This window comes from Oryctolagus cuniculus, chromosome 20 (assembly GCF_051225735.1).
Source record: "Oryctolagus cuniculus isolate XC-2025 breed Fujian yellow rabbit chromosome 20, ASM5122573v1, whole genome shotgun sequence".
In the NCBI taxonomy this organism is placed as follows: domain Eukaryota; kingdom Metazoa; phylum Chordata; class Mammalia; order Lagomorpha; family Leporidae; genus Oryctolagus; species Oryctolagus cuniculus.
In genome coordinates this window covers 44,413,891-44,439,526 of record NC_142886.1, presented here as the reverse complement: position 1 = coordinate 44,439,526, position 25,636 = coordinate 44,413,891, and the positions used below count along the sequence as shown (strand labels likewise).

The 25,636-nt window shown below is 57.9% G+C and overlaps 1 protein-coding gene across 6 annotated transcripts in view; it reads left to right on the top strand.

The window, feature by feature from the left end:
- CLMN (calmin) overlaps positions 1-25,636 on the top strand; it is a 103,428-nt gene that overhangs the window by 34,249 nt on the left and 43,543 nt on the right. Inside the window, exons 1-2 of one of the 6 annotated variants that reach the window (XM_089322475.1) lie at positions 18,409-18,535; positions 19,133-19,300. The exons of 4 other annotated variants lie outside the window; for them this stretch is intronic. Coding sequence is in view for 1 of the 2 variants with exons in the window: in XM_089322474.1 (XP_089178600.1) it covers positions 20,229-20,292 (64 nt within the window). In the remaining variant the exon portion in view is untranslated. Of the gene's footprint in view, positions 1-18,408; positions 18,536-19,132; positions 19,301-19,981; positions 20,293-25,636 lie in introns of those variants that run through there. One more of the 6 variants, XM_089322474.1, reaches the window with a different exon arrangement.

The following is a 25,636-nucleotide window of genomic DNA, read 5'->3' as shown; positions in this document are numbered from 1 at the left end:
CGGAGTCTCCGCTGGAGGGAGGCCTGGGAGCACAGGCGGGGATCCTGGCCCGGCCCCAGCGCCTGCCATCCAGGCGTTTGGTGCCAGCTCTCCTGAGCCCAGAGCCAAGTGGCCGCTCGGAGCGGAGATTCCCAGAGAAGGCATCCGGGAGAGGGGCCACGTGCAGGCTGTCTGGATCCGTTCCTTCTTGGGGTCCACTTGGAATCTTGGGGCAGCCAGGGCAGCAAGAAGCTGGGGATGACTTCCAGGGACTGGGTGACGGGGGTCTCTGGGTTGTCTGGGGAGGGCTGACCGAGGGGTCCAGCATTCCTGCAGCTTAAGATGGGCTAGGACTTGGAGGAGCCATCCCACCCTGACACAAGCCCAGGTCCCGCAAGACGTCAGACTTCGAGCACCAGGCGGCACCTGCCGTGAGCTGCCGTCCACCCTCCTCACTCCCGGGTTCCTCGTGGGCCGGCCTGCCAGCTCCCCGCACCGTTTGTGACTCCGGCACCAATCTGCAGGGCACCTGCGAGGTCCCTCGTGGACGCGCACAGAGCGGCAAGGAAACCGAGTCCGCTGGCGTGCGCGAGCTCAGGCAGGACCCTGCTTCTGCCTCCCTCTCTCAGCTCTCCCAGGACAGGCTCGGCGTCTCAGCCGTGCACGGTGTTTTGAGTCTGTGTGCGTTTGTTCTTGGTGGTTTTGCTGTTTAAAATCTCCTGCTGAAGTACAAAAGGGCTGTGATGTGACTCAGGGAGAAAATGTGTGTCAGGTGAGCTGTGCTCAGGGACCGTTCACAGTGTGGTCAGCAGTGGGGCCAGAGTTCATGGGTCAAGTACGTATATCCAGCAGGGGGCGTGTAAACAGACACACATAAAACAAGGCGCGGAGCAGCCACTTACAGAAACATGGTGACAGGCGGGTGGGTGGGCTTGGCGCAGGGATCCTGCCTACCACGTTGGAGTGCCTGGCTTAGTCCCGGCTCTGCCTCCACTTCTAGCTCCCTGCCAGCGCACACCCTGGGAGGCAACAGGCAACAAGTGCCTGGGGCCGTGCCACGCACACGGGAGACCCAGAGTGAGGCCAGGCTCCTGCTTTTGGTCTGGCCCAACCCTGGATATTGCATTGGAGAGTGAACTAGCAAATAGATTTCTTTCTGTCTGCCTCATAAGAAAGTGGAATGAAAATTTACACACACACACGCACACGCACACACGCCCCAGAGGTTAGCGGGAACCTAAGCCTGAGTTTCCTCTGGGATCAGTGGCTCCGTAATGCCTCATTCTGCATTCATGACGACTTTATACGGTGTAACTACTGCAAATAGTGAGAATCCACTGGATTACGTCTGGACGATGGGCTTGTAGTCACTCAACATCTGACTCAAAGCCTCCTCTTCCAGGAAGCCTCCCATGGTCACTCCAGCCCCCAAGGGTTTTCCCCCACCCTGTCTTGCTGCACAATATGATAGTGCTTAGCACTGACCTGACCCATGACATGGACTGCAAGGTACAACTGTGGTCACCCTGCCCACGCCTCTCTTCTTGAGTGACCGAACGTTGAGCTGCTTGGGGTCTGGCAGTGTGCACACATCGGGCAGTGTGATGCCACGTTTGAATCCTTAGCCTGATTTGCATGTAGCCTCCATTCTTTTAGTGAGCAGATAAATGCAGAACGGAATGAATGAGTGGCACGCCAGGATCACTGAACACCTGCTGTGTGCCGGACACCCACGGGTGGGCAGCAGGCATGAGGAGGAAGCTGGCATGGCGCAGGGCTCTGGCTGCTGCCATAGTGGGGAGCAGAGAGGAGGAGCCCCTCCCTGTCCCCGGCAGAGCTGGGCAGGCGTCCAGGGAATCTGAGACGGAGGTGGAGGCGGATGCGCCAGGCAGCACGGACAGCTTGTGCAGGAGGAGCTGCGAGTGCGCAGCAGCCGAGGGGGTCGCGCCAGGATCGGGTGGGGAGGGGACAGCAGGTGCAGCTGGACGGGCTGGCGGGGCCGGGGCTGAGGGCTCCGTGTCCGAGGGGTGCTGGGAGGGGCTCCGAGTGTGGACGGGATGGATTTTAGTCCTTAATGGACTCCCCAGCAGCTGCTCCTGGCTGGGAACAGGTATCCGCCCTGCGCTGGCCAGCGGGACTCCCCCGGGAGGAGGGAGCCAGGGCGCCTGTGCGCAGGCTCCTTTCCCACCCCTCCCCCACCCGCCAGGCCTGCAGCAGGCGGAGCAGGCGTCCTGGCGGCCCCCAGCAGCTCTGTGGGAATGCAGCTCCCCCACTTCCTCCCTGGCCTTTCTGGAAGTCCCAGGAGGGGCGGGGCAGAGCTGGGTGGGGCGTCCGCCGTGTCCTTGGAAGTACATGCGCCGTACCCACGAGCTCTGTCCCCGCATGTCCTCCTCTGTGTCCCCTGAGGTCATGCCCGGTGTGCGGAGCAAAGCTCCACAGCTCGGCTCTGTGAGCTCACCTGGCGCTGCGCTGTCCCGGGCAAAAGGGGGCCACCTCTGTGCTGCTGCTGGGCCAGGTTCTCCTCTCCCCGCCTGCTGGCCACGCTTAGCACTGACCCCAGGCTCTCCCCGCATGACCCACATAGGCCATATACCACACACACACATACACACGTGCACCCACATACCATACACCACACACACACACACGTGCACCCACATACCATACACCACACACACAGATGCATGTACCCCATATGGGCCATACCACACACACAAACGTGTGTACCCCACATATATCATACACCACACAATGCACACCACATATAATACACCACATGCACACACATGTACCCCACATATGCCATACACCACACACATGTGTACCCTACATATACCATACACCACGCACACATACACATACACCCTCTATACCTGCATACCACACACACATACATGCACCTCACATACCATATACCACACACACACACTCCGCATATATCATACACCACACACATACCCACATGCACCCTGCATACCACACACAAACACATGTACCCACATATGCCATACATCCACACACACACATGCACCCCACATATACCATACACCACACACACACACACACCACACACGTGCACCCACATACCATACACCACACACACACACACACACGTGCACCCACATACCATACACCACACACACACACACACCACACATGTGCACCCACATACCATACACCACACACCACACACGTGCACCCATATACCATACACCACACACACACACACCACACACGTGCACCCACATACCATACACCACACACACACACCACACACGTGTACCCACATACCATACACCACACACACACACGTGCACCCACATACCATACACCACACACACAGATGCATGTACCCCATATGGGCCATACCACACACACAAACGTGTGTACCCCACATATATCATACACCACACAATGCACACCACATATAATACACCACATGCACACACATGTACCCCACATATGCCATACACCACACACATGTGTACCTTACATATACCATACACCACGCACACATACACATACACCCTCTATACCTGCATACCACACACACATACATGCACCTCACATACCATATACCACACACACACACTCCGCATATATCATACACCACACACATACCCACATGCACCCTGCATACCACACACAAACACATGTACCCACATATGCCATACATCCACACACACACATGCACCCCACATATACCATACACCACACACACACATGCACTCACATACCATATGCCACATGCACACCACACATGTGCACCCACATACCATACACCATACACACATGTGTGTACCCCACATGGGCCATACACCACACACACACATGTGCACCCACATACCATACACCACACACACACACATGCACCCCGCGTATACCATATACCACACACACACGTACCCACATATACCATACACCACACACATGGACCCCACATACTCACATGCACCCCACATACCTGTACACCACACCACCACATGCACACCCACCCACAAGCACCCCACATACCTGCACACCACCTACATGTATAACACATACACCACATAGCACAGACATACCCCCTGTGTATACCTCCCTCACAGATACCACCCACACAACCCCCATGTGCACAACACACCACACATACCTTACATAGAGCCTACACACTACACAGCACACACCCATCTTACAGGCGCTACATACTTCCCACCATATACACCTTTCATACATACCACATATGTCACATGTGCGTGTACATCACAATCCATGTATATACACCTCTACACGGTTCATGTACATGTGCATGTGTACACACATACTACATAGCACATGTACACAGCACGACACATGACTGTACACACAGCTCCACACATTACACGGACATCTGCATATGTCTGCACCGCATACATAATGCCATACACAGCTCATGTGTGTGCACCCTACCCATACATGTATGTACACCTCGGCACGTTACACGTACGTTTGCGTGTGTACACAGCACACACTGCTTACCACATGTACACAGTACTGCACATGCATGTGGACACACGCCCAGGTGCGCCGTGCCGCCTGCACACCCTGTTTGCTCAGAGGCGTTTCCCACTGCGCTCTCGCCCTCCTTGTGAGGACCGGGGGCACCCCTGTGCTGGAGGCCGCCCCTCCCCTGGGTGCTGGCTCTTTGAGGGGCTCTCGGGGAACCAGACGCACTTCCTCTCCCTCCCCTGCCAAGGAACCTCGGCTTGGTGGGTCTCAGAATACGTGGTCCTAGCCGGTCTTGTGCTGCTATGTCGAGATACCCGAGAGTGGGCCCTTTATGGAGGAAGCAGGTTTGCGCCCAGTTCTGGAGGTTCAGCAGCTCGGTGCTGGCATCAGTGTCGGTGGAGGGCCTCTTGGTGGTGGCATCACACAGCCGGAGCCCATGAGAGAGAGACTGGGGAGCGGCCGGGCCCACTCCGGAGCAAACTAACGCAGTCCTGTGAGAACTACGTTAATCCCTTCCAAGGGTGCGCCCCAACCCTTCAAGTTCCTGCACGTTGCTGCTGCTACACCGGGCACCCAGCTTCCAGCCCGTGAGCCTTTGGGAGACACTCACACCACGTCTAAACCGTGGCACAAGCCTTCCATCATTAGCCTCCCAGCCTTTGCTCTCTCTCTTCTGCGGAGAACGGCCTCTCTCCTCTACCTGCTAACATCCCACTGGGCCTTCAGGCTCCTGCTGTGACCCCTCTCCCCACCCAGGAAGGTCTTGGGCTCCTGCACGGCCCCTCCCACAGAGAGCCCTCTCCTGGCACCCTGGTCTTCCCATGTGTTTCCCAGGGTGTGAACCAGGCCTCTGTGTTTGGTGGTTTCTCTCCTGCACCAAGCACAGACACACGGGATGTGTCCTGTGCACTGTTTGGGCTTTTTTTTTTTTTTTTAAGATTATTTATTTATTTGAAAGTTGGAGTTACACAGAGAGAGAGGAGAGGCAGAGAGGTCTTCCATCCGCTGGTTCACTCTCCAGCTGGCTGCAAAGGCCAGAGCTGAGCTGATCCGGAGCCAGGAGCCAGGAGCTTCCTCTGGGTCTCTCATGTGGGCACAGGGACCCAAGGACTTGGGCCACCTTCTACTGCTTTCCCAGGCCACAGCAGAGAGCTGGACCAGAAGTGGAGCAGCCGGGACTCAAATCAGCGCCCACATGGGATGCTGCCACTGCAGGCGGCGGCCCCGGGCTTATTTTTAAATGAATGAACGAAGGGGCTTCTAGCCGGGAGCCGCCCAGTCCTCTGTCTGGTGATCTAAGTGCTTTGCCTGATTGCACCCTGAGTGCGTGTTGGAAAGAGGGCCAGACCGAATGCTCGGCCAGCACGTGGCTGACGCTGTGTCGTGGGCCAGCGGCAGGTGGGTTGTGCCCTGGGGGGCCTGCGCCACACAGGTGGCAGCAGGGCGTGTCAGGACGTGTTCTCAGCGAGGCGTTCGCGTGGATCCAGGTGTTAAGCCCTGCAGTCATCGCTGACTCAGCCACGACGTCCTCAGCCAAGATCCGCCGTAGGGAGAGCTCCACCCCACGCAACGTCTGCGGAGCCCCGCAGCTCCTGCTCTTCAGGGAATGAAATCAGTTTCACGTGCTGCCAGGGGCACTGGGAAGCCCTCCCGGACTGGGCGCCCAGAAGCGAGTGGGGGGCCTCACTTGCAGGGTGCCACAGGGAGGAGAGTGGGGGCCGTTGCTTCCTGTGCCCCCACCCGCATAGCCTCCCCGTGTGCCAGCAGTGGAGCCCCCGGGCTCGCCTTGCGGTTCTGCCTGCCTCCAGCTGCGTGGCTGTAGGTGAGCCTCCTGCCTCTGTGCCCCGCTGTCCTCGTTTGTGAAGCGGAGGTCAGAATCCCATCTGCCTCTTAGGGCTGGAAGACTGGGCATTAAAGGGATGGCTTTACATGAAGTGCTTTAAATAGGACTGTCTTCTTCTTCTTTTTTTTTTTTTTTACGGGCAGAGTTAGAGAGAGAGAGAGAGAGAGAAAGGTCTTCCTTTTGCCGTTGGTTCACCCTCCAATGGCCGCTACGGCCAGTGTGCTGCGCTGATCCGAAGCCAGGAGCCAGATGCCTCCTCCAGGTCTCCCATGGGGTGCAGGGCCCAAGCACTTGGGCCATCCTCCACTGCCTTCCCGGGCCAGGGCCGAGAGCTGGACTGGAAGAGGAGCAACCGGAAGAGAATCCGGTGCCCCAACTGGGACTAGAACCCGGGGTACAGGCACCGCAGGTGGGGGATTAGCCTAGTGAGCCATGGTGGCAGCTGGCCCGAACTGTCCTTTTTTAAGCTTTATTTATTTGAAAGATTTATTTATTTTTTGAGTTAAGGAGAGAGAGGGTCTCCCAAGAGGGCAGCAGGAACCTAAGCACTTGGGCCATCATCTGCAGCTTTCCCAGGTGCATTAGCAGGAAGCTGGGTGGGAAGTGGAGCAGCCGGGACTGGAAGCCATGCTGTTAGGGTAAACTGACCTCAAAGGCGGGACTTGATCCATTGCGCCACACCACCAGGCGCTGTGACATAAAGTGTGTGTTCCTAAGAATCGCCACCTAATACCAGAAACTCAAAGGAGGGGAAGTGGAGTTGGTGTGACCCTTCCAGCCCAGTAATGAACAGTTTAGAAGAGACGGAACCCAGTAAAAATCACAGCACAGCACGGTTTTAATCTGTCCCGTGTTCAGAAACCTGTAAGCACTGCGATAGTGCGGCCGCGAAGCTGGCTCGGGGAGGGGGCGTGGCCGTGGTCCCTGTGGAGTGGGGGAGGCAGGCCCAGCCTACGTCGGAGGAAGGTTCCGGGTCCTTCTGCGAAGAACCGCAGCGCGGGTGACTCAGTACACAGGGAGGTTCACTGTAGAAAGTTCCTGGGAAGTGGAGGCACGAGTTCGTGTGGGTGCAGAACATGTTTGAAACCCATGCATCCTTTTCTCCCTAGTGCACGTGTTTGATGACCTCGTGTATTTTCCCAGTCCTGCAGCCAGAGGTGTGAGGCCAGGGTGCCCGCAGGGTGGGTGTCCCGGAGGCCTCGCTCTCCTTGGCTCGTAGGTGGCTGCCCCTTTGCTGCGTCTTCTCTCCGTGCCCCCACATGCCTGGTCTCGCTGTCTATCCTGGTTGCCCCTCCTTAGAAAGCCAAGTGGACCGGCCTGGAGCCCCCCATAAAAGACCCCAGTCTAGCTTAGTCACCTCTTCAAATGCCCTGTCTGCAGGCACAGTCACATTAAGGCATTGGGGATTAGGGCTTCAACATCCGGTTTTGGGAGCAGGGTTAGCCCCGACACATGACGTCACATGGGGATGAGTGTGCATTGTTGCACATGCAGTGCCCAGCAGGGTCGCTGTAGGTGTGCGTGTGTGTGTGTGTGTGCGTGTGTGTGTGTGCACGCGTGCAGCTTCCTGTGTGCCTCAGGTGTTTCTCGAGGATGAGCTGTGCGTCGGCAGGTGCCACGCTGGCGTGGGGCTCACCTTCCTCTGCTCTGTCGGCTGCATTTCTAACAGGCGCTGCAGGTTGCGGCAGAGTGGCTGCACCCGCTGGCCGTCGGGGCTGGCGGGGGCCCCGGGTCGTGGTGCTGGGCCCGTCATCCTCCCGTACCCCGGTGGGAGCGGGCAGCTGTGGCCACCCCTACGTTGTGCACTTAGGAATGAGGGCCGTGAGCTGAGCTGGGCCCGCTCCGGCCCCTCCCATCTTGACAGCAGGGCTGAGGCAGCCGCACTTGCACTCTGATTGGAGCCTGGGTCCTGTCGGGCAGGCCCGGGACTGGAAGCGGCGTTGTGAGTGAGCACCCAGGGCATTCTTAGGACGGGCCCAGGCAGCGCTGGGTGACATCGTCCCACACCTCCCTGCGTGCTGGTGAGACTCGATCCACATTTATTATTGAGATGATTAAGACGTTTAAAATGGTGTTTTCCATTGAATGAGACCTTCTGGGGTGGGTTCTGTCTCACCCCATAGCTGACGTCAGCCCCCGGGAGGTAGAGTGGACTGTGTGCAAATCCCATGCTCTTGCACCCTGGCTGGGAAACCTAAGGCAGGTCACAACCTGGAGACGCTAGCACTTTGGGTCCCATTTTACAGATTTGTAAACAGAGGCACCCAGGAGCTCTTGTCTGAAGAGCACTCTACTTACTGCAGGCGTAGACCGCCTCCCTCTGTGTGCTTTTGCTTTCCAGCTTGGGTCACTGGGTTCACCGTGGGCGCACAGCCAGGACGGCCCAGGGTGAGGACCAGCAGTGAGTTCAGGGGGCCCCGTGAGTGCCCCCTGCACGGTCGTTCTGTGAGAACCACCCACAAGGTGTGGTTCACAGTTACACTATTACAGGGAGGGACTGCAGACTCCAGGTGGCCACAGCTGGAGATGCGCAGGGCAGAGGCGGGAGGGTTCCACCGAGAAGCCCCCACCCCGAACATCATGGACGTGTGAGTTTCCTCGGGGCGCTGCCCACTAGGGAAGCTCAGGCAGGATTTTGTTGGGACTTCATCACAGGCAGGCTTGCGCGATGGACTGACTGTTGAGTGTGCGACACACCCCGCCCCGCACTATCATCTGTCCCCTGGGAAGCCACCACGAACAGAACTCCCATCAGATACGACCTGGACACCCTCCCAGAAACCAACAGGGACAGCTCCGGCCAGTGTCCTCGAGGTGGCCCAGGGCCCCAGCGGCCATCCCGTCTCCACTCGCTGCCATACACGGGTCAGGTTCCAAGTGCTTAGCCAGCAGTACGCTGAACACACCCAGAGATGCCGTGGACGCCTACTCCCCAGTGCGCAGGCGCGGCCACCGAGGGGCCGAGGCACGCCCACCCTCCCGGAGCCCGCCTGGGGTCTTGGCTCCGGAGCCTTGAGCCTCGCACTTGGCTGCTTGGGTCTTTAAACTTTCTGAAAACATTAATTAGTTGCCGTCCATCAGGGGGCCTGCTCAGCACCCCCGGTGTTCCTTTGGTAATTTCCGGTCTCCGGGAGGAGGAAGGACCACCCCGAGGGCGCCGATCCTGGGGCCAGACTCCGGCAGAGCTGGAAGGAAGAGGCTCGGAGCCAGAAAGCAGCCTGGCGGGAAGTTATTTTCCAATCAAGTGAGGCTTTGCCTGGCTAATCCCCGTCCTCTGCGGGAGGACCCCAGGCCTGGGTGCAGCCCCTGGCCCCGGGCACGGAGACTAAGCGAAAGTGAAGGAATGTGTCTCGGAGCAGCCCTGGGCCCCCGCGTCCCAGCTGCTGCTTAGGAGAGAAGTGTGTGAGCTGGGCGGGCGGGGCGGTCACCCCCAGAGCCCCCGGCGCGGTCAGAGCCGGTCCGGCCACAGCGCTGCCCTCTCTCATTTCTCCCTGGCGTGAGCCTGTCCGCCGATCCCCTTCCCCCTCACGGCCTTGGTTTCCCCATCTGCGAAACAGACACTGGTACCCATGTCACAGGTGCCTTGTGCACTACACAGAACCTAGTACACACGAGGAGACTTCCAAAAGCTAGTGGAGAAATAGAATTAAGAATTTATTCTCGTGCAGAGATTTGAGTCCTGTATGTTTTTTCAGGAAGTGTATTTTCTGTGTAGTATGAAAAAGATTGCAGCGAAACAGCCTCCTTGCTTTCACTCCGATTTTCCGCAGACGTTGTGACGTCCTCTCGTGGAGGTCCAGGGTCTCAGATGAGCTTTGAGGACTGGCGCCAGCTCCTCTCCGCCTTCTGTGACACATGAGCGCGTGTAAAATCGAAGACATTCGGGATCGGACCAGTCGGGGACATGTGTGCTGTAGAGAAGTGCAGGGGCCCCTTGGCTAGGAGGCCAGTGCCTTTTGTGGCATCTCAGGTTTACAGGGCTGGCCAGTGAGCACATGGGCTTCACGGCCCCCGCGGGCGACTGGACTCCATCCACAGCCTGAATGTCAAGTGCGGGGGCCGAGGCCTTTTCAGGCTGGTGGGAGGCAGCGTTCCCATTGGCAGCTGAGAACTGAGAAGATGGGCGTTGTCTTTGGCCCTTCACCACCTACCCCCAACACACACACGCACAGGCACATGTGCGTGCACACGCATGCACACACACGCACGGACACATGTACGTGCACACACATGCACACACACGCCCACACATACACGGTCACTGAGTGCAGACGCCAAATGCATATGCCATACCGCATGGGAAATAAAAAGTGCACTCCGGAAATCTGGAGGTTCCAGGAGGCGCTGGCCCGGCCCCGCGGTCCCTGGAGCAGATTTCCTGTGCTGTCGTTAAGAACCAGCCGTCTCCTAATGCCTTTTCAAGATCTCCTGCTCCCTGCCACCTTTCCTCTGCCTGTCCTGCACCACCGCGCTCCCCCAGACAAGCACCTGACTCACTGTCTGTGTCCGGAGGCTTCTGTCCGCCCCCCCCCACCATGTTTCTGCGAGCCCCAAGCAGGTGCCTTGTCTCCTGCAGTTCTTGTGTCCGTTTGTTCTGTGCGCCCTGAGTTTGTAGACGGCCTCCCTGGCTTAACAGGGTGACCCCCCATAGACCTGATCTTCGGGGTTTTAGATGCTGGAGGACAGACCTGTCGCTCTCCAGGATGTGCCATTATTGCCTGCTTTTGGCCCAGCAGCCAGGAGCTGCTGAAGTTGCCTGGGTTTTTGAGCAGAAATGAGACGGGGAAGCGTGGAAGAGGGTGGAGACCCCTGCCCGGAGAGCCTGCTGCCTGGAGCTTGGCCCCTGGGCCACCCTGGCTTCCTGAGAGAGCGGAGGTGGGTTTTGCAGATTGCAAAGTGCTTTAGACATGCAAGGGTCCCCAGGCGTTTATGCATAAGAACACCTAGTTGTGAAGTGTCCGTAGCAGCAAGGAGAAGGCGGGACAAGTGCAGGTATCCAGCAGTAGGGATGTGGTTGGAGGCTGTTTGTTGTGCCAGGGCTGTGTTCAGCTGCGAGTGACAAAAACCCAGCTTCCCGGGGCTTCTTCTGAGAGGACTTATCCATTGCGTATGATGGAAAGCTGACGGGGCGCTCCTGGAGGGGCGGCCTCCTCTCTGCAGTGCCCAGCCCTGGCTGTTGCCTCGTCCAGCCTCACAGCTGTTTCTCAGGAAGGCAGGGGCCATGGAGGGGCAGGAGCGGGAGCGGCACAGGCCGGTGTGCTCACGGCCCCGCGGAGCCCTCTCCCTGACATCACTTCTACTTCATGGCCAAGCGTGGTCAAGTAGCCGCGGCCAGCTGCAAGGCATGCTGGGACATGCCTTTAGACTAGGAAAGTTGCCGACTCCAGATGCATTCTGTTAGGTAGAGGGAGGGGAAGTGGATGTGGGGGAGGCGCCTGGCAGTGTCCAGGAGCAGGAAAGACCAGGCCGGTTCCCCCTTGGGGTCGAGTGTATGCTTCCTGTGCTCCCTTTTTTCTTAAACAAAAAGATTTATTTATTTATTTGAAAGGCAGATACAGAAAAAGAGAGAGAGATCTTCCACCCACTAGTTCACTCCTCATATGGCTGCAATGGCCAGGGTTGGGCAGGAGCCAGGAGTTTTTCCAGGACTCCTACAGAGGTACAGGGTCCCAAGCACTTGGCCCATCTTCTGCTGCTTTCCCAGGTGCATGAGCAGGGAGCTGGATCAGAAGTGGAGCAGCTGGGATTCAAACAGGCATCTGTCTGGAATGCTGGCACTGCAGGCTGCGGCTTAACCTGTTGCGCCACAGCGCCGGCCCATCCTGTGCTTCTAAACTCAAAGACAGGTTCTCTGCCCCCCTTAGCAGGGCTAATGTCCAGTGACTAAGAAGGAGTCAGGGGGCCGGCACTGAGGCACAGCAGGTAAAGCTGCCACCTGCAGTGCCAGCATCCCATGTGGGCGCTGGTTCAAGTCCCAGCTGCTCCACTTCCAATCCAGCTCTGCTATGGCCTAGGAAGGCAATAGAGGATGGCCTAAGTCCTTGGGCCCCTGCACCCGCTTGGGAAACCGGAGGAAGCTCCTGACTCCTGGCTTCAAATCAGCCCAGCCCTGGCTGTTATGGCTGTTTGGGGAGTGACCCAGGGGATGGAAGACCTCTCTCTCTCTCTCTCTCTCTCTCGCTCTCTCTCTGCCTCTGCCTCTCTGTAACTCTCCCTTTCTAATAAATAAACTAGAAGAAGGAGCCAGAAGGGCCAGCACTGTGGCTCAGTGGGTTAGGCCGCCACCTGTAACACCAGCATCCGTTTGAGTCCTGGCTGCTCCACTTCCAATCCAGCTCCTTGCTAATGCGCCTGGGAAGGCAGTGGAGGACGGCTCAAGTGCCTGGGCCCCTGCACCCACGTGGGAGACCCAGAGAAGTTCCTGGCTTTGGTCTGGCCCAGCCCTGGCTGTTGTGAAGATCCCTCTCTGTGACTCTGCCTTTCAAATAAATAAATGAATTTTAGAAAACAAACAAAAGGATCCAGGCTGTAACAGCCGGCATTCAGGAAAAGCGACAGAAGACCTGGGTGGCAATGAGCAAGGCCCAGCAGACAACACTACGTTGTAAGAAATTGATACAGGCCAGCGCCGCTGCTCAATAGGTTAATCCTCCACCTGCGGCGCCGGCACACCGGGTTCTAGTCCCAGTCGGGGCGCCGGATTCTGTCCCGGTTGCCCCTCTTCCAGGCCAGCTCTCTGCTGTGGCCCGGGAGTGCAGTGGAGGATGGCCCAAGTGCTTGGGCCCTGTACCCCATGGGAGACCAGGATAAGCACCTGGCTCCTGCCTTCAGATCAGCGCAGTGCGCCGGCCACAGCGGCCATTGTGGGGTGAACCAACGGCAAAGGAAGACCTTTCTGTCTGTCTGTCTCTCTCTCACTGTCCACTCTGCCTGTCAAAAAAAAAAAAAAAAAAAAAAAAAGAAAGAAAGAAAAAAGAAAAAGAAAGAAAAGAAATTGATACGTGAAAGGAAGGGAAGATGTCCCCTGGTGTGATCCAGCCCCTGTCACCTTGTACCGTTCTGTCGCATTTTCCGCCTTTTCCTGGAGCGAAGAGCTATTATCTATCGGTTTTGTCAGCAGGAAATCTTTTTCAGATATGACATATGTAACCATTCCCTCCGTGGGACTGAGGACAAAGAATTGCAACCCTTGCAGAGGGTTGAGTACACAGTAATTATCTTTTTCAATGCAACTTAAAATTTCTATCAAATATATGCACATGGTTGAAAAAACCACAGGCAAGCTGATAATAAAAAGCAAAGAGTCCGCTCCTCTGGTCCTACCCCTCCAGGCCCGCTTGCCCCGGGAAGCCCTTTTGCAGCTCGTGGACTGCGGGGTGGGATTCTTCCCCTGCAGAAGTCTGGACTGGGGCCGGGCGGGGGGGGGTGGGGGGAGAGCTGAGGGCCGGTAACGCACCTGTGCGTGCGTCCTGGCACAGGGGGCAGGCAGCCTGCAGGGGCGGAGGCCTCACTCTGCTAAGGACTTCTGGGCTTGGGTTCCTGGGAGTCTGCGCTGTGGGTGACATCAGCAGCAAGGTCAGCGGGCGGTGTGTGCTGGCGGGGGCAGGGGGCTCTGTGGCCAGGCCTGGAAGACCTGGCTCTGCGACTTGCCCAGGGGTGACCTCACCTGGCCCTGCCTCAGCTGTGCGATGAGGAGCAGAAGCCACTTTGGGGCTGCTTTGAAAGCTCACTGATTTATTTAAATTCCTCAGTTCTTCTTGCTCTCATGTTGGCATTTTCATGTTTCTCAGCACTTCGTTTGGTTATACTGTCAGACTTTCAGAGGACTTGTAGGGTTTTTAACAGCTCTTTGGGGTCAAGGGCAGTGCATTGGCCAGGGATGATGTGTCTCTTTTTCTTTTTTTTTTTTTAAGATTTATTTGAAAAATAGAATTAGAGAGAGAGAGAGAGAGGTCTTCCATCCGCTGGTTTACTCCCCAGATGGCCACAACGGCCGGAGCTGTGCTGATCCGAAGCCAGGAGCCAGGAGTTTTTCCAAGTCTCCCACACAGGTGCAGGGCCCAAGGACTTGGGCCATCTTTTGCTGCTTTCCCAGGTTATAGCAGAGAGCTGGATGGGAAGAAGAGCAGCTGGGACTAGAACCGGCGCCCATATGGGACGCCTGCGCCTCAGGCCAAGGCTTTAACCCCTCCCGCCACAGCACCGGCCCCTCAATGCACCTCTTAAGCCCCTGTGAGTCTCCTTTCCTCTCTTCCCTGCTTTTTCACTTGAAGTTTGCTTGTTCAAGAGATTGGCTAGGGTGGACTTACTCGTAAGCAACGGAAACCCACGAGAGCGCGGTTGCTTGGAAAAGTTGAATTTACTTTTTCTTTCTTTCTCTTTTCTTTCTCTTTTCTTTCTCTTTTCTCTTTCTCTTTTCTCTTTCTCTTTTCTCTTTCTCTTTTCTCTTTCTCTTTCTCTTTTCTCTTTTCTTTCTCTTTTCTTTTCTTTCTCTTTTCTTTTCTTTCACAGGCAGAGTGGACAGTGAGAGAGAGAGACAGAGAGAAAGGTCTTCCTTTGCTGTTGGTTCACCCTCCAATGGCCACCGCTGCTGGTGCGCTGCAGCCGGTGCACCGCGCTGATCCAATGGCAGGAGCCAGGTGCTTATCCTGGTCTCCCATGGGGTGCAGGGCCCAAGCACCTGGGCCATCCTCCACTGCCTTCCCAGGCCACAGCAGAGAGCTGGCCTGGAAGAGAGGCAACCGGGACAGAATCCGGCACTCCAACCGGGACTAGAACCCGGTGTGCCAGCGCCACAAGGCGGAGGATTAGCCTAGTGAGCTGTGGTGCTGGCCTGAATTTACTTTTTTTTTTTTTTTTTTTTTGACAGGCAGAGTGGACAGTGAGAGAGAGAGACAGAGAGAAAGGTCTTCCTTTTGCCGTTGGTTCACCCTCCAATGGCCGCCGCGGCCGGCGCGCTGCGGCCGGCGCACCGCGCTGATCCGATGGCAGGAGCCAGGAGCCAGGTGCTTTTCCTGGTCTCCCATGGGGTGCAGGGCCCAAGCACCTGGGCCATCCTCCACTGCACTCCCTGGCCACAGCAGAGGGCTGGCCTGGAAGAGGGGCAACCGGGACAGAATCCGGCGCCCCGACCGGGACTAGAACCCGGTGTGCCGGCGCCGCTAGGCGGAGGATTAGCCTAGTGAGCCGCGGCGCCGGCCTGAATTTACTTTTAAGAGTGCGGGGGAGGGTGTGGCGTGGGCACAGGCCAGAGCAGGGTTGCCTCTGCCCGCCCACTCCTTCTCCCCCTCCGTGTGGCTCATCTCCGCCTCTCTCTTCCTCCCTCATCGCTCTCTTGGTGCTCCAGCCCACCTGTCCTCTATCCAGACGGAAGCTGGAAAGGGTGCCGTCTGAATTCCCAAGGGGAGGACTGGGGCCCAGCCTCCATCCCAACCACGTCCTGGGCCCCGGGATCCGCTGCTTTTACCGTGTGGACCAGCGGCAAGTCGGGGAGGGGGAACAACCATAGAGGTGGTGCCTGCAGAGCGCTGACAGGCTGTACGCCGCGTCGGGAGCACCTGTTCCCAGGGTGACCACCTCGGAGGAAAGAGAGCTATGCACCGTGTGGGGCACCGTGGGAGCCCAAAATGCACACAGCTTCACAGGGGGAGGCAGCCGGCCAAGGACTCTGGAGTCATGGATTGTGTCGCGCTCGGCGCTGCCACGTGGCACGACGCATCCTTTCTCCCCAAAACTTGCTTGGCTGTTCACTGAAGCGAGTGCCAAGATGCTGGAGCCTGGGCCAGGCGTGGCCTTGGCTGCTGTGGGCGGGGGTGCTCGTCCATGCAGTACCTGAACCTGGGCCCAGAAGATGCTGGTCTGGGAGAAGCGCCCCCACAGTGGCTCAGGGCCCTGACCAGCACCATATGGGCCTTTGGTCACACTTGTAGGGCCGTAGTGAGCTGTGTGGCCAGGGACGAGTGTTCAGAAGCTGCTTGCCCACTGTGCTGGGCCTACTGACTCCTAGGCGCCTTTCTCCAGGCTGTCTCGGTTCAGGCCTGAGACATCCATTCATCTGTCCATCTGCTCCCCCCTCCCCCAGAACCTGGGCCCTGGAGGGGTTGAGGTTCAAGGATGTACAAGACCCTCTGTGTACTTTTCGGTTCCCTCACTCATGTGGTCGTTTGTTCACTTATTAATTGCTCCATATTCTTGGGCTAAAACATTTCCGAGACTTTTTCTATAAAATAAAGCAAGAAACAATAAGCTAAGGGAATACTTTCGAGAAAATCGACGTTTGGGAGACATTAACATACAGGTGCGGGGGGCCACGGCCTCACCCACTCCTGTCGTCGGGCCATCAGGTCCCAGAAGGAGTTCCCTGGAGCCAAGCAGACAGGGACTCCTGTGGCCCCGAGCTGGGGAGCCCGAGCCCCTGCGGCAGCCCCCACCTCCGGTTCGAGCCCCGCTGATCTGCGGCTCTTCCGCGGGCACGCTGTGTGTCTTCACTACCTGCGCACGGCACAGCTTCCTGTTCGCGTAAAAGTCGCCCCTAGCAATCTGCCGAAGAACAGCTGTCCCGGCGCACGAGGAGGGGTTCAAGAGCAGCAGGGAAACGCTGACCAGAGCCTGCCGGGAGAAGTGTGCGGCGTGGACTGGCCCGCTGTGTTTGGTTTTCCTCTGAGATGTTCGGATTTGAAGGAACTCACGGTGGAAGGCTCACTGCCCGCCCCCGCACCGCACTCAGCATCCTGTAGAAAAGTGTTTCCGGGTGGTGGGAAAGCCCAGTGGGTACAGCCAGGACCCACCCACCCTTAGGAGCCAGCGGGTTTTGGGGTTCAGCTTGACACATCCAGACACCAGAGCTGCCCCACGCGGATGTGTCCTGGGGCAGGTACTGCACACCGCACCCCAGAAGGAACCCCAGTGGACCCCGGATGGGAAGCCACCCTCAGAATGCTGCGTCAGGTCTTGCCGGTCGGAAAACCGGCTCACCCAGCGCTCTGATGAGCAGACTGACTCTGAGTCCCTTGGCAGAGGTGGTGGCTGTCGCGCTCGTTACCTGACCCACGGAGAGGTGTCGCCTGCTTCCGTGTAAACCTCCCGGAAGACGGGGACGGCAGGTCCCAGGCGGGGGCCGGGGCTGCGGCAGACAAAGGGGAGGTTTCAGTGGCACGGAGTGGGTGGGTGATGATTTCGTTTGGAAAAAGGCAGTTGTGGAAGAAGGAGACCAAAGGCGCAGGTTGTGGAAAAGCCTGGCTGCCCAGGTGCGATTTTCCTGCAGGCTTTGATGGTGAGAGGAGGAGATCCGAGCGGGTTTCTGTGATGTGCAGGCGTGGAGCTCCCATGATTCTCTGCTGCTCCTTCCCCACACACCTGCTGCCCCCCATCCCCCTTGCTCTGATTTTCTCTCAGCAGGAGACAGAATGCAAACACATGCGTCCTCCCCACGCCTGAAGCTGAATTTCCCAAGTTGAGGCGGGAGCGGTACGGTCCCTGGGAGGACCTGGAATGCTGTTTAAGTCAGAGCTCAGACTCAGAGACTATAGCCCCACTGCTTGATCCGATAAATAATGTTTTATTTTATTTATTTGAAAGATAGAGAGGGAGGGAGGGAGAGAGAGAGAGAGAGATCTTCCATCTGCTGGTTCACTCCCCAGTGGCAGCAATGGCCAGGACTGGGCCAGGCTGAAGCCAGGATCTTCCTCCAGGTCTCTTACATGGGTGCAGGGGCCCAAGGACTCGGGCCATCCTCTGCTGCTTTCCCGGGCGCATTAACAGGGAGCTGAATTGGAAGTGGAGCAGACGAGATTTGTACCTGCGCCCACATGGGATGCTGGCATTGCGGGTGGAGGCTTAGCCCATTACCCACAGTGCCAGCCCCATCAGTACAATTCTATCAGAGCGCGGCCCTGCCCGTGTTGGCGCGGCTCCTGCACTGCAAGGGCAGAGTCGACCAGTCACCACGGAGACCGGTGCTCTGAGAAATCTGAAGACATCTACCGCGTGGCCCCTGCCAGAGAGAAATTGGCAGCCCTTGGCCTTGAACAGGGGTTCCCGGCCCGGGGTCACTAACGGAGTCATCTGGGAGCTTTTAAAACGCAGACACCTGGCCCTGCACCCACCCCTGTGCTCAGACTCCATTAGGCTGGAGTGGAGCCCAGGCTCCTCTCGGTTTAAGGTCTCCCCAGGTGACTGTCACGTGAAGCCGGGCTTGAGAGTCACAGGTCTCGTCCAAATGGGTTTTTAAGATTACCAAACTAGAAGGTGCGATTCTGCAGGGTTTTTCTACCCGTGACAGAAGTCTAACCTTGACCTCAAAGCGCATTCCTCAAGTCCAGACTACTGTGGTTATGGCGTAAGGCGGACTCTGTAATGATACCCCGCCTCCCCCAGTAACCCTGGTGACTAAATCTCCCCCAGGAGATTGCGGTGCGGCGTGCAGGTGCACGTGTGTGCCCGAGTGTGCCTGTGGGTATGCGTGGGCTCACGCGAGTGTGTATGTTTGGGTGGTTTGTGTGTGCAGAGGGTTGCCTGCTTGCAAACGAGTGCATCTCACAAGGAACCATGGTGTGGGAAGCATCGGTGGTTGTCACCTTGGCACAGCTCTGTCCCCTGGCGTGAGCTTCTTGTGCTAATTGACATGAAATGTTGGAGGAGAATTTGACACCTGTCGCCTTTCCCCATCACAGTTTCCAGTCCCTCCCGCCGCCGCCTGGGGAGGGGATTTAAATTCACGCAGGTGTCACTTTTGCTGGTGGCTCGAAGTTGTACATGGGGATTTGCTTTTATTCACAGTAAATATTAACCCCTTGCCTTTCTCCATCCTTGTCTCCCACGTGGATTTGTTCTGCTGCCCTCCAGGGCCTGCTCTCCTGGATACAGTCCCTGCTACCAGCTAAGGCGACCAGCTCTTCCCGATTTGCCTAGGACTTTGCATCCTGTGCACCCAAAGTGCCTGCAGCCCTGGGCAGACCGGGCCAGCTGGTCACCCCAGTTCTCGAGGCTCCTGCTGCCGATTGGTCTTTGCGGGTAGGTCTTTGCGTGTATGCAAAAACACTGGTGTTTGAAGGGTGAGTGTCACGTTTTATTAAAGACAGATGTGCTTAAAAATGCAAGTCTAGGTCATTTATGGGGGGTTGTGTGTTTTTAATCTCCTTTTTAAAAATAGCTGAGCGTGGGAGGTCGAGCTAAGCTCTGTTCATAGAGGCCAGCCCAGCAGGTCAGCCTTGGTTCTACCATGGCGCTAACCCGAGCGCGAAGCAAGTTTTCACAAAGGGCCTTCGCCAAGACGTTTGCTTTGGAGGCATCCAGCTGGCGCGGCGAGGTGCCGGGCGAGGCTGGGTGGACGCCGTGCTCAGCTGTGCCACCAGTGGCTGGGCCAGCCACTTCCCCCACCCAGCAAAGGCCATCCTTGCCATGTCTAGGAGACGTCCCGGCCTCAGCTCCTTGTGTCTTCCTTCCTGCTCCCCACAGACTGGGGCTTCCTTCCCACAAGTGACAGGTGGTGGAACAGCCACGCAGAGTGACCATGGCTGGGCCCCGTGGGAATCCGTCACTCAGCAGCCCACCTGTGGCCCTCCTGCTGGGAGGCTCAGGACCCTTGGCGGGTGGTGTGGTGGCCACTGGGGGGCTGTTCCGGAAGTGGCATTCCTCAAGCCCTCCTACCTTCCATTGGCTGGGACCCAGTCATGTGACCCCACCCGCCCGTGGGGGAGGCTGGGAAATGAAGTTGGGCCGGTGTGCCCAAGGCGGGGAGGAAGCCGGGTTTGCCAAACCCCTGGTAGTCTTCACCGGCCCTGAGGACCCAGCACAGACCCCGCCCCGCGTTCACGGACGTCCCAGTGTCCCCAAGGCAGGGTTCTAGGAACGAGCCTGGCGTGTTTCACATGGAGGGGGCTTAGGTTAAAGGAAGCTGCACCAATCTCTAGACTGCAGGTTAGAGTGCAGGAGCCAGAATATGTTCGCAAAAACCTCTCTCTCTCTGAACAGTTTGGAGGTTAGTGTCAGGGCCCGCCCGGCAGGTGAGTCCTCGTGCAATGGGCAGGGGAAGAAGTTTCCATCTCCCCCCTCCTTTCTCTTCCCTCCCTCCCTCCGCGCTTTCTTTTCAAACCTGGCACAGGGGCCCCGTGAGGACAAGGTCCGTGTCTTTTTATTTATGATGGGTGCAGCGGCCGGTGCCTGCTAATGAGACGAGCGTGTGAGCCATGCATGCAGCGCCCCGTGGCGCCCCGGCCCCCTTGGCTCTGTCCCCCTGGCCTGCCCATCTGGGCGCGTGTTCAAATCCCTTTTCCTAAGCTCGGGCTTTTATGGCTGGCTGGCGTCACCTGCCGTAAATCACGGTAGGGTGAGGTTTAGCACTGAGGTTAGACAGAATCACTCTCAGGAAAAGCCGGAGCGGGTTTATTTTTTTTATTTTAGTCGCAGGCACCAGCTCTCTGTACGTGCGCACACACACACACACACACGTAGGCAGCTTAAAACTTAATTTGGTGAGTAATTGGGACTAGCTCTTTGGAGCCCTGGGTTATGGTTCTGGAGCCAACGAGAAGCAGGGCTGGGGTGAGGCGGGACGTGGTATGTTAATTGGCGGCCTCTGGCACCTGTGAGAGAATTGGATCTAAGTCCCCAGTTAGAGGGAGCTTGGCAGTTTTATTTGAGTCTCCGTGGGCGCGTATTTTGGGAGACCACCGGTTTGCTCCGGTTCCAGCAGGTTCCCCGCCCCGCCCCTTGATGCCCGCGGGCACGTCGCGGCCTGCACGTGGGCAGGGTGGGCAGTGGAGAGGCCCTGGGGAGGGTGCGAGGCCTCCCCTTCCCCACACGCTCTGCTCCTGCTCCGTGGGCCGGAGTCCCACAGAGGGTTTTGCGTTTTATTACCAAAGGCTCGATAAAAGGGACTGGGGCAGAGCAAACATCGGGGAGGAAAAACAAAGGAAATGAAACGCAGAATCACCGCTGGCGAGAGCCACGCCGAGGCCGGGACTTTAATTCCGCCAAAGCCGCTGGGGGAAGTGGCCCCCGGGAGGCGGAACCCAGGGACGCTGGCCTGGTATTCCTGAGGCCGGCCCCTCTCCTGTTTAAAACGAAATTGCCGTTTAATTTGTTTCTGAGTTTTATTTCTCAAGTGAGCCAGCATGGGGCCGTGTAATGAGGTTGTGTTTCTGGGAGGTGTTGAAAGATGGGGGGGTAGTAGGGCGTGGAGTGGGGGCGCTCCCTGGGAGCCGGCAGCACGGGGATGGGGCTGGGGAGGGGGTTGGGGTGGCAGCCGGGGACAGGCTCCGGTGCCACCCGTGGGGCAGTGGGTGCTATGGTATGGTCTGGGGGCCGCTGGGCAGGCCACCTCGCTGTGCCCGTGTGTCTGCCCCGCCAGAGTCTGCAGCTCCGGGGACCTGCCTGGGCCGCTGGGGGGAGGCCGCATGGCTGTCGGGAGCCTGGGGGACCTTCCAAAGAGAGGGGCTCGCAGCCATGGAGATTCACCCGGTGGTGGGGGAGCGAGTTCTCCAGGCGTCCGGGGTCACTCAGCAGGACAGGGAAGTGTATGTGGGCCTCTCAGGCGGCCCCTTGGAGAGAAGGTGAGGCCAGAGATCTGAGGGCCAGGGAGCCTCAGAGGATTCACAGGTACTGTCACCGTCACTGGGTCTGTGGTCGTCGCCTGGTGCAGAGATGGTTGTGTGCAGAGAGGAGCTGGGCCTGGAGCCTGGGAGCCGGGCCTCACTGCGGGAGGAATGGTTGACAAGTGCGCCCCCTGCTGACCTTGCCCTTCCGGACAGTGAGGGGAGGGGACGCCCGCGCACACACACACACACACACACACTCCTGACAGTGAGGGGAGGGGACACACACACACACACACAGGTGACCAGGAGAGCCCACCAGCCACAGCTGCCCATGCCGTCCCGGTGCTGGTGCACGAACCAGGAGGGAGCCGCCTGCCCTGCTGCCCTGATCCCGGACCCAGGTCCCCTGCCGCAGGTGCACGGGTAGAGGTGGGCTGTGTGCAGGGGTCTTGAAGACTCGGAACCCAGGAGTCCACTTCTGGGCGGCTTTTATGCCTCAGCATCTGTGCACAGACCTGGTCTCTTTCCTAGCCCCGGGCAAAGCATGACCACAGAGAAGTCCGTGCCTTGTCCGCTGGATGGACAAGAGCAGCAACAGCTGTGGGTGTTGGCGCTTGGGTGTCTCTGGGTGCTTTACCCTTGTCCTGACGGCCTCTCCCCCTCCCGCTTTGTCACCCCCTGTCCGCAGCCCCCAGCGGGGTGTGCCGAGGGCAGGGCTGTCACAGTGCATCCTGTGATCCCTATCGTTGAGGTGGGGAAACCGAGCCCCAGGAAGCAGAACTGGCCTTCTCCATGGTCCGTCGGAGTGGGGTGCTGGCCCAGGCATCTTGTTTACTGAAACTCTTGTCTGTGGCATGGGGGGGGGCCCGAATGGGACCACAGGGGAGGGGGTGTATGCTCCAGATCGCCAGGCTGATGGCCTGATGTGCCCATTAGCATTCTCTGCTGTGCCCTAAGAAGCCCAAGAAATGCTGCTAACTGTACCCCCCCACCCCGCCGACGGTGGTAGTCCCGTCATCCACCACCGAGCTGGTGGGATGCAGACTCCCGGGCCCCGGCCTCTTGGAGTAGGGGGCGGTCAGCCTCGGCTGGAGTCCAGGACAGGGCCTGCTGACGTCAGCGTTGATGTCAGGGAACTGTGGGCCCCACTGAAGACGAGGTGCTTACCAATGACACTGAAATTGTGGGTGCGTGGGAGGGGTTTTCTCTCTGGAAGTCATAACATTTCCCAAGATTTTAGGTATTTTTCCTATGCTTTTCTGTAATGTTTTCACTTTTTTATAACAAGCGTATAGGAGGAGCAAGAGCCAGAACATGGCAGAGGAAATTGAATGTAGGAGGTAGTTTGGGGGGAGTTGTGGGGACAGGGACAAAAGGCTCCAAGTACCGCCTGGTCTGTTTTCCGTCCCAGAGCCAGTATCCCTCTGTCCGTGGCTCCTGGGCCCCGGGCTGGCCGCCGACAGCTGGAGAAGGGAGGAGCGGCCCGACTCCCATTTCCAAATGATCTGTTCTTGGCAAAGCCAGGGCTGGAGCCACACATGGGAATTGGGGCTGGTGGCTGGAGCCAAGAGGCTGTGCCTCCTCTCCTTTCTGCCTGGGTCCCTGGAGTCTGGCCCCATGAACTCCTCCTCTTCCTCGCCGCCCAGCCCTTGGGCCCCCTGGCCAACCAGGCAGAGCTGGGGGATGGCGATTTTACGGTGCAGTTATTGCTCTATTGTCCAGTAACCCACACTGGGCCCCACAAACACTCCACAAGAAGGCCAGACCCTTCCCGAGAAATGGTTTCCTACACCTTTACAACGTGATAGGAAAAAAGGGGCCGTTGGATTTATGGAAACTATATAAAGTTTATGGAGTCTTGGCAGGCCCGAGGAGCCGGGGTCTGCAGGCTGGGGGTGGGTGATTTGAAATGGAGACGGCCATGAGAGAGCGGCAGACCTCCGTGTCCAGACACCAGACGGAATCCCCAAGTCCAGGCGAAACGGGCCTGGAGGGAGCAGCTTTGGGGGTGTCTTTTGGGGTGACCTCATTTAGTCTCTGCAGCATTCCTGTGGGAGAGGCACGGCCGGCCTCGCTCCCCGCAGGGAAGACTGAGCCATGGCTATTTTGAAAGCTGTGAGCTCGCCCCAGATCCCGGGGCTGGTGGGGCGGGCCCTGGAGTGGGTGTTCTGGGGCGGCCTCGAGTTCTTGCTCGCTCGCTCTCACTCTCTCGCTCGCTCTCACTGTATCCTGTGTGTTGAGTGATGTGTCCCAGTTGCAGATCCAGGATCTATGGTCTCCTGTCCCCCCCTCACTTTGGGACTGGTCTGCTATTTGTGATTAGCCTCACGGGCCCCTGGCACCTCGTGCCTCTCATGCATCCGCTCTGCTGTCACAGCTGATTTGTGCTCAGGTTCACCCACTGTGACCTTGGCTGGCTGGATGCGAAGCTGCCCAGAGGATGGCTCTGAACCTGGGCAGGTGAGAGTCCTTGCCTTCTGGGGCCTCTCCGTGTCCACCGCCGCCATGCAGTCCTCTTAGGGCCCTGCCGGAGAGCCCCATCTGCTCCCATCTCTGGCAGCCCTAGCATTTCCCCTCGTACGTGTGCCTTCTGACGGCTGGGTTTCTCTCTCCTACTTGGCTGTGAATTCCTGGAGTGCAGATTCTGTGAATGCTTAATTCTACGTTGCTGATTTTGCCCACAGAGCCTGGCATCATGCCCAGCATATAGTAATAGCTGCCTAAGCATCAACGGGGAAGATGGTCGGGTGGATGGGAAAGTGGGTGAACGGATAGGTGGGTGGGAACATGGGTGGATGGAAGGGTGGGTGGGAGGGTGGGTGGTGTAAGAGACTAGGTGGGTGGGTGGGTAGTTGGGTGGTATGATGGGTGGTTAAGTGGGTAGATGGTTGGATGGTTGAGCGGGAGGACGGGTGGGTGAGTCCATAGGTAGATGAGTAGGAGAATGGATGGATATATGGAGGGAGGGAGGGAGGGAGGGTTCGCGTGCAGCCCCACAGCCAGCCACCTCTTTTATGCCCTCAAGTGCAGTTAAACCAGCAGGCTGACCCAGGTTCCTGCAGACTTGTGCTTAAGTGCACTTCTGTTGCAGAGGGTTTGCTGTGCGCTTCCTGAAGCCATCTGGAGGAGCCAGCCTGCGTGTTGGACCGTGTGTGTAAATACTTTACAGTCCCCATAAACTTGTTTAAAGACAGGTGGGGTGAAAGTATAAGGTGAGGCAGCCTTTGGGGAGGGCAGTTTGGAAGTAGCTATTAAACTTTTAAATGTGCCTACCACTGAGACCCGGCAGTTCCTCTCTGAGCCGCTGCGCTTGGTGGGGGCTGCATCCGTCCGTCGTCCGTGCAGGGCTGGGGACCAGGGTGTTTGCCAGCGGTGCCTGTGGCTGCATGGCTCCTAACGGTGAAAACCTAGAAGCTGCCATTGTGGCCGTCAGCAGGGGCGTGGTCACTAACCTGTGGGACCCCCCAGACGACGGGAGCTGCCTGGGCAGAAGTGGGCCTGGGCAGTGGCCATGCAGCCCTCGGGGAGACTGTGCGTCATGCGGCTCAGCCTCGCTCCCACCTCATTTGTATCCACGCCTTTTCCTCGTTCTCGCCCCTCCCCAGCCATGAAGCCCTTTCCTGGAATTTGGTCTTTCATCCTCACACCTACCTGTCCGAGGAGGAGGAGGAGGAGGAGGGAAACGCTGGTCTATGCATAATTACTGTCTGCTGGCTCTTCAATTAAAAAGATTGAAAGGCACAATATTAAAATTTGATTTACGGGCGCCACTATCTGCCTAATAACCGGGCTGGGGGGTGGGGGGGGGAGA